Source organism: Bison bison, unplaced genomic scaffold (assembly GCF_000754665.1).
Source record: "Bison bison bison isolate TAMUID 2011002044 unplaced genomic scaffold, Bison_UMD1.0 scf7180017864244, whole genome shotgun sequence".
NCBI lineage: Eukaryota > Metazoa > Chordata > Mammalia > Artiodactyla > Bovidae > Bison > Bison bison.
In genome coordinates, this window is record NW_011494816.1 from 990,116 (window position 1) to 998,921 (window position 8,806).

The following is an 8,806-nucleotide window of genomic DNA, read 5'->3' on the forward strand; positions in this document are numbered from 1 at the left end:
AGTGAGAGGGGCAGGGAAGCAGAAATCTGGCACAAGATTACATCCTGAAGTCAAATCACTCTTTCTGGGTCCAGACCCCCAGCCCCAGTTCTCTTGAGTCGATTCCCCATCCTCCTCCACCCTTCTTCTCCTCCCTGCCCCCACACCTCCAAGATGCTCTTCAGCCCTGCAGGAGTTGGGTCCTCAACAAAGAGGGCATTGAGAAGTGTCTGCAGGGCATCCAAGGTCTGACAGTAAAGTATCTGTGAACAGGAAGAGGACCGAGTCACTAGGGAGCCTCTGGGGCAGACCCCAACCCTGGGCAATTCCTGATGTGGGTCAGGGGAGGGCTTGTACTCAAGCCCAAGAATGCTGCTTTCTGGTCCCACCATGTGAGACTAACCTTGACGTGTGATATTGGGCAACTGGCTTCCCCTCCATGGGTTACAGGTTCTTTATGGAGAAACTAGTAATTATTATCCGTGAACTTCTTAGCTTACAAGGGCAAGAAGCAGAGGCCCAGGAAGAATCTACTGAGAATTACAGAGAATCTACCACAGGCCAGGTGATTGCCTCATGACTGGCACAACCCTATCACTTTGTCCTCAAAGTGTTTTTCTCATTGTGCAAATGAGGAGATGTTCTTTAAAAACTATTTATTTATTTGGCCGTGCCTGGTCTTAGCTGTGGCATGCGGGATCTTTATTTCTTTAGTTGCAGCATGTGGGATCTAGTTCCCCAAGCAGGGATTGAACCCCAGCCCTCTGCATTGGGAACTCACTGGGAAGAGACACTTGTCCAAGGTCATAAAACCAAAGTTTCAATTCGTGAGGAACATGAGAAGATGGGTGGGAAAATGCTCAAGAACCATGAGGGCTAGATCAATGGACAACCAGCCCTACTTGTGTTATTGTCTCCAAGGAAGTGTTCTGATTCTTTTTAAAATTACCACTCCTAGATCCAAATAGATTTTCTAAGTTGCCCCTTCCAGGAGTCAGCTCTCTCCTCCCCAGTTGTTTGTTCCTTCCCCAGTCACACCACAGTCCTGAAATTGTCTTAGGAGGGTGCAGGCATGACACCTACACAAGGCTAAGGGGTGTCTTTGAGGCCCTCTCTCCCTGCCTCTCTTCCTCCCATCATCTCCACATCTTCCTTCCAGGTCATCTCTTTCCAGGCTTCCTGAGTCTGAGCACACCAGGCTTACACCACAACCACCACGGAAGCCTTGTTCACCAACTCCCTCCTCCTACCTGCCCATCTGCAGTCCATCACCATGCAGCACTGACCTCTGCTGGCCTGGCCTGGTACTACAAGAAGGCTGCAGGCTCTGTTCCTACCCATCCGTGCCTCCCCTTTGGGTCTCCTGTCAAGTGCACCACCTGAGCCACCAGCGTGATGGCTGGTCTGGCTCCAACTGCTCTCTCACCTCACCCTCTGGACTCCAGCCACTCTGCCTCCTTATCATCCTTGCAGTCATCATGTTCTTTCCATCCTCAGGCTGCTGCAGAGGCCGTTCCCTTGGCCTCTCACGCTCTTCCTTCTGCCACTCCCTTCAGCTAGTTAACTCTTCTAAACCTCTCACCTCTAGCATTACGACCTCTGAACCCCAACACGGTCAGGTTCCCTCCATTTCAGGCTCAAAATAGTACCATGTACTTCTTGCTTGCACCAAGTACTGTTGTAATTCTGCATTTATTTGCATGATACTTTGAGAATCTGCCCCTCAGCCCTACAGTATCTCAGCCCTGTACTTCTGGATTAGGTATTAGTTAAAATTTGCTGGATAAAAGGATGTATGCATGTGCCTCACCCAGAGCTGAAATCTCTCTCCCTAACCTCCCCCACTGACCCCATTCCACATGAAGGGTCTCCTCTGATCACTCTTCCAGGGACCATCCTGCAGGGGGTTGAAGGTTCTCATGAGAGCCCCTTAAGGTTCCACTTCCAGGCCTCAACCCAAACTTGCCCAATCCTCAGGCCTTTTCTTCCTAATCCTGGCCACCTCTTAAGCCACGCCAACATCTGCCAACATCCTTCTCATGGGGCAGAGCCCGAAGTAGACAATGCTTCAGATGTGGGATCCTTTATTCCACAGACTCACTCATTCACCAAATATTTATTAAGTGCCTGCTCGGGCCAGGAGAAGGGAGGTGAATTGCCCAAGCTCCTCAAGTAGGAGGTCAAAGATTCCAATCTACCTCTCATAATGCCCTTCCTCTCCCTGCTGGGAGTCCAGGGACGTGCCTCCCTCTGAGGACACCAGTCAGCCCCAAGGCCCTGCTTGGGAGGGCCCTGCCTCACCTGTAAGGCATCTGCCTTGGCCTGGTCTTTCTCCTGCATGGCCTGAATGGTAGGCAGGGAGAACACACTCTTCACGCACGTGTTCACCAGCTCCGACCGTTCCTGCAAACCCAGGACAGGCTGGGAATGACTGGGGAAGAGACAGAAAGTGAGGGCATGGAGTGAGGGGGCACCTGAGGCTGGAGGCTGGAAGTGAAGGCTGCAGGGCTGGGACAAGGGCTGAGATTCAGATCCACAGAAGGGCAAAATGAAGTAGGGAGGAGGATGGTGGTGGCGTACAAGTCAGATAGCCCCAGTAGAGCCTGGGCAAGGGGAAGGGAAAAGGCTTGGGACTAGTAAAGGGCCACGCACAGCAGAGAGGCCTCTGAAGATATAGGCAGAGCCTGAGGGTTGGGAAAGGGGCCGAGGTCACCTCAGCTGGGTCAGGGTCTCCATGGCCTGCTGACGGACGGAACTCGTGAGAGAATCCAGTGGCTCCTCCTGGATCTGCTTCTGGATGGGGGACATGGAGGTATCAGTGAGGGGGGCAGGCCACCACAGACCACCAGCACTGCAGCCACTCAGGGAATGGGGCCACTCTTCAGCCTGGGCCGGCTCCACTCCCTGCCTGGGCTCCAGTGGAGGGAGCCAGCTGACTGCTCTAACCCGGTCCAGAGCCCCCAGTTCAAGGCCTTCAGAACGGGCCTGACCTGCTACACACATGCAGGGCTCAGCAAGAACTGTTTCAGCAGCCCTGCAGTAGGGAAGTCTAAACCATGGACTGGCCCCCAAACACCGTGCATGACCCTTGAAAGTGGTCCAGTTGAATTCCGGTTACTTCTTACTTTTGATCTAACACCAACGCCCAGTAGGTGCTCAATTAATGTTAATTAAATGAAAGTATCAGAGGCACGGATTTTTTTTCTCTCTTTATAGCTAACTATTGATATAATTCTGGAAACTTCAGTGACTGTCCCAGCCCAGACACTTCGGTGGATAACTGAGAAGTGACTGCATTTAGCTGAGAAAAAGAAAGTTCCTTCAGAAGTTCCCCCATCAGAAGAACTATGGGGGAAAATAACATAAAATAATAATGACTGCTCCCGGGGGCCTAAGATTTTACAGGGAACTAACCTTTGGGTTGTGTCCTCCATTGACACAGGTTTTTTATCACAGTCACTTGTGAGATATTAAGAGTGAGTCTTAGAGAAAGGAAGTGACTTGGCCAAGCTCCCTCAAGGTAGGCGGGGGGCAGTTCAGGGTGGAGCTGAGACCCAGGCCCAAGTATCTGTGCTTTGATGTCCTCTGCCCACCCCACCCCAACCCCGCCTCATCAGTGGGTGGACTTGGGACTTCTGCCCCCCACCACCCTGATGCCACAGACCCGCAAGCTGCTTCCGCACCATCATCTTCTTCATCAGGGTCTTCTTCTCTTCTTCCTTGTCCAGCACACTCTGGCTCTTCTGGAGGCTGAGGGCACTCCCGACCTCAGGGGCAGTAGAGGGCGAAACCACAGGGTGAGAGCCACGCGGAGCCCAGCCCCAGGACTGCCCTTACACCCCGTCTTTGCACCTGCCACCTGCGGTCAAGCTGCCTGTTCCTCCCCAGCTGCCAGCCCCCAGCATCAGCTCAAGAGACGTGAGAAACCGCAAGGGAACTCGGGGTGGGGAGGGTGGTAAAGATTTGAGAAGATGGTGGTGGCAGCAGGTTGAGGATAATCCCTGGAGGTCAGGTTTGGGGGAAGACCAGATATCAGGTTCAGATTGTAAAGCACCTGTCCACTAAGGAAGAAGAGGCAGGAGCTGGTGGGACAGAAAGGGTTCCAACACCTCAAGTTGAAATGCCATCGTTAGTGATACCTCGTGAGGGCCTTCTAGCATCTACCCTTTGTAAGGACACCCAGTAGTCGGATTACGGCATTCTGCTACCGGAGAGGGAATACATTAACCAATGTCCCATTAATCTATTAGTTCTCTTTATCTTAAGGTAGAAGAAGAAAAAAAAACATGAAAGAGACAAAATATATAGTAAAGAAAGCAAAACAAGTGTATCTGATGGGCAGTGTGGTGGTTTAAAGATGCTACAAGTTCTTTCCCATTCCACCTGGCCAGAAGACAGGTTGTATGGCCTGGCCTGGGCAGGCGCCCTGCTCCAGACGCTGTCTGCCAACTAGGCTCACTCACATTCCATGTGTTACACTCACTACCAGCCTGTCCAGTCTTCTTCCACTGGCCCTCACCAAATCATGAAGATGCTGGCTTTCTCTGGCCTCCCAAGGCCTGCTACATGGCCAAGACCCAGGCTGGGTCCTGAAAAGGGTCATTCCCCTTTTAGAGACCTTCACAATTCATTCAGTTGTTTAAAAAAAAAAAAAACTGTTATCAAGCACTTAGGACGTGCCAGGCACTGCTCTAGATTCTAGGAATACTGCTGAGAATAAGACAGACAAAACTCCCTGATTTATGGAGAATGAATCCCAGTGCGAGAGACTGACAAGAAATAAGATAAACTAATAAAGCCATAGAGCAGAGAAGAGTCTGGCAGAGAAATGCTGAGGGTGGAGTGTGAGGTGGAGGGAGAGGGCATCCCAGGAAATAGGTGGCAGGGAGGTGGTTTGGCAGGAAGCATACCAGAGCCATTTTGCCGCGATCATTTCTCTGCCCTGGCACCTCCACCAGGCATGAGGCTGCTTCATCGAAGGCTCCTGCATGTCGCAGTTCCACTGAGGAAAGAAGAGGGAGGGTAAAGATACAGTGCAGCAGAATCCCATCTCCCCTTCCCCATGGGGCTCCTCCAAGCCTTACTTTCCCAGCAGCCAGACTGGGCCCCTATCCCTAAAACCCTTCAGGGGCACCCCGTGTCCCAGAGCATAAGGCTCGCATCCTTATTAGCGCCTTCAAGGCCCTGCCGGGTCAGTCTCCCCTGCCCACCTCCGCAGCTCACTTTCCCCTACTCTCCCCTCACTCACCATGCTTCCACCACGCTGGCCTCCTTCCAGGCCCAGCAGGCTTTGCTCTCAGGCCTTTGCACAAGCTCTTTTCCTCTACCTGGGCCTCTGCTCTGTCACACCCCCTTGCCCAGGTAGAGGACAAGGTCTACTTGCCCGCCACTCCTCAGAGCGGCCTCCCCTGACCTTCAGAGTAACGGAGGGCCCACTGTGATCCTGTCGTGCATCATTCGGTTCTCTTCTCTTGGTTGTTATCACATTTTATAATTAAACTCTTACTTGTTATAGTATTGGTTGGCCAAAAGTTCATTCAGCTTTTCCCATAACATCTTACGAAAAAACCTGAATGAATCTTTCAGCCAACCTAATAGATAATTGCTATTTTGTTAGCCCCACAATTCCTCATCTTTCTTTTGGTGGCAAAGCCTCTGTGTTCCCTGCGGGCTATTCATTTCATATAGGTAGGTGAAGCTACAAGGCCCACCCATCACCCCTCTTCAAATAAGGATGGGCTTTATTCTTGAAATCAGTATAATATTATAAATCAACTAGACTTCAATAAACACAAAAATGAATAAAGGTGGATCTGGAAACCATGCTTGCTCAGTAAGAGATTCCCATGCCCCCAGCCACAGTGATTGGTCCAGGTGTGGGCACTTGGCTGAGCAGGGCCCATAGAGTCCTTGACTTAAGGCAGTGAGGGGAAGCCCAAGGAGAGAGACCCTGGAGCTTCAGGGACATCTTGGTCACCAACCTCCGGGGGCTGCTGGAGGATGGAGTCAACAGTGGGAAGCAGAGACATCTCAGTGGTAGTGAATACAGCTAGCACTAAAACCTTGGCTTCTTCTAAGCGCCTTTGTCCACTAAAGGGAACAAAGAGGAGAATGAGGTGATTCTAGGACTCGGGCAGAGAAAGTGCAGGTGAATCTGAGACATCTTGTACCAGAAAACAAGGAAATAAGCCCAAAAACTGTGAGGATATGTCAAAAAGACGTAAAAGCTTGCTCAAAGAGTATTCCTTGGTCAAACAGGGGAAAGCTTCAGTATCACAATAAATGATGGTAACAACAGATTATATAGTCTATCAAGTAAACTAAGAAATGATAAGTCCATGCTAATATAAAAAAAAGAAATAACTAAATTGAAAAGTTTGATGAGAAATGGGATATTTACATAGTTTCAAAAGATCTCTCTAGTATTTTTTGCATATTTATGACAAAGGGGTAAATAATGACTTTATAGTGGAAAACCTTGGCAGCAACCATTGAACTCAAGTGATCAAAGTGAACCAGTAATGGAACAAATCAAAATCATACACCACCAGATAGAATGCAGCGAGAAAAACCCAGCATCATGTCTATGCTATTCCCACCAAAGATGCATGACATGAATCCGATCATGAGAAAACATCAGACAAGCCCCAAATTAGGCAAATCTTATAAAACAGCTGGCCTATGATCTTCCAAAATATCAAGGGCGTGACAGTCAAGGAAGATCTGATGGCTGAGGGAAACAAAACAGATGAGACAGAAAAGTACAATGAATGATTCTGACCTGGATCCTTTTTTAATAAAGGGTATTTCCGGGACAATTGGTTACATTTGAATGGAGCCTAAGGATTGGATGGTAGCAGTGTATCAGTGTTAATTTCCTGATTTTGATGGTTGATTTTTATCCTTTTTTATAAGAAACACATGCAAATTCAAGATTGACAGGGTATCATTTAGCAACTTATCAATTCAGAAAAACATTTTATACTGTACTTTCAACTTTTCTGCAAGTTTTTTATTATTTCAAATTTTTAAAAGAATGATGGATAAATAGAGGCATTTTCAGTAAAAATGGAAAGAGTTTGCATCAGCAGAGCTCACTAAAGCAAAAGGGTGTACTTCAGCCAAAAGGAAATTAATCCCAGATGAAGGTCTGAGATGCAATAAGCAAATGAAAAAAAAAAAAAGAGGTTAATATTTGGGTAAATATAAGAACATTAACTGCATAAAATAATAATAATGTTCATAGAGTAAAGAAAAGATAAAATTAACATACATTACCAGGAGAGCATATAAATGGGAAAGGAGGCGTTAAATGAGGTTTACATGTTTAAATCATCTGGGAGGAAGATAAATGCATTGACTAGTTTGGACATTGTGATTAATTAAATATACACATTGTAGCTTCTAGAGAATCAGTAACAGACTTTAAACAGTATATAAGTTCCACACAAATAAGGAAGAAAAGAGGGAGGAAAAGCAACCCAAAAACCAGAAAAGGAGAAAAAAAGAAATATAGAGCAAGCAGAATAAAGAATACGATTACTAGTCAACTATAGGCCAATTAAAAATTTAAAAATTTTTAACTATGCATAATTATATTAAATATAAATGAACTATGGGTTGGAAACAGTATTATCTAATTCACTTTTTTGATCTAGATGCCATTTCGCTTTTTGTTTATTTATTCATTTTTGGCTGTGCTGGGTCTTTGTGGCTGCACGGGCTTTTCTCTAGTTGTGGCGAGCAGGAGCTCCTCTCTAGGTGCGGTGCACGGGCTTCTTATTGCGACGGCTTCTCTTCTTGCTGAGCACAGGCTCTAGGAGCATGGGCTTCAGTAGTTGTAGCGTCTGAGCTCAGTAGTTGCGGCTCCCCAGCTCTAGAGCACAGGCTCAATAGTTGTGGTGCACAGGCTTAGTTGCTCTGAAGCATGTGGGATCTTCCCAGATCAGGAATCCAACTCCTTTCTCCTGCATTGGCAAGTGGATTCTATACCACTGAGCCATAGGGAAGCCCCAGAAACATATTATATAGAAGACAATGCTACATAAATTGATTTGTAGATTCAATGAAATTTCAGTGAAAAATCTAACAGATTTATATTAAGTTTTATGGAAATTGACAAGCTGTTTCTAGAATTAAAATGGAAAAGTAAAGCACCTAGAATAGACAATCCTGACAAAGTGGAGGAGTCTCACTACTAAATATAAAGGACTTACTCTAAAACACGGTAATTAAAGGCAATGGTTAAGGATAGACAAACGAAGGAATAGAAAGAGTCCAAAAATAAACCTACACATACACAGTCAGTTGATTTACCTCAAGGTAACACTGCAGTTCAGAAAGAATGAAGGGATGGAGCCAAAGCAAAAACAATACCCAGCTGTGGATATGACTGGTGACAGAAGCAAGGTCCGATGCTTTAAAGAGCAATATTGCATAGGAACCTGGAATGTCAGGTCCATGAATCAAGGCAAATTGGAAGTGGTCAAACAAGAGATGGCAAGAGTGAATGTCGACATTCTAGGAATCAGCGAACTCAAATGGACTGAAATGGGTGAATTTAACTCAGATGACCATTATATCTACTACTGCAGGCAGGAATCCCTCAGAAGAAATGGAGTAGCCATCATGGTCACCAAAAGAGTCTGAAATGCAGTACTTGGATGCAATCTCAAAAACGACAGAATGATCTCTGTTCATTTCCAAGGCAAACCATTCAATATCACAGTAATCCAAGTCTATGCCCCAACCAGTAATGCTGAAGAAGCTGAAGTTGAACGGTTCTATAAAGACCTACAAGACCTTTTAGAACTAACACCCCATAAAG

General features: G+C 46.9%; 1 protein-coding gene across 1 annotated transcript in view; it reads right to left on the reverse strand.

Annotated features, from left to right (window-relative positions):
• MROH7 (maestro heat-like repeat family member 7) overlaps window positions 1-8,806 on the reverse strand; it is a 53,372-nt gene that overhangs the window by 26,007 nt on the left and 18,559 nt on the right. The window contains exons 4-8 of the mRNA XM_010847121.1: window positions 4,890-4,963; window positions 3,663-3,746; window positions 2,693-2,772; window positions 2,281-2,410; window positions 147-242 (exon numbers count right to left, since the gene is read on the reverse strand). Coding sequence (XP_010845423.1) covers window positions 147-242; window positions 2,281-2,410; window positions 2,693-2,772; window positions 3,663-3,746; window positions 4,890-4,963 — 464 coding nt within the window. The remainder of the gene's footprint in view (window positions 1-146; window positions 243-2,280; window positions 2,411-2,692; window positions 2,773-3,662; window positions 3,747-4,889; window positions 4,964-8,806) is intronic.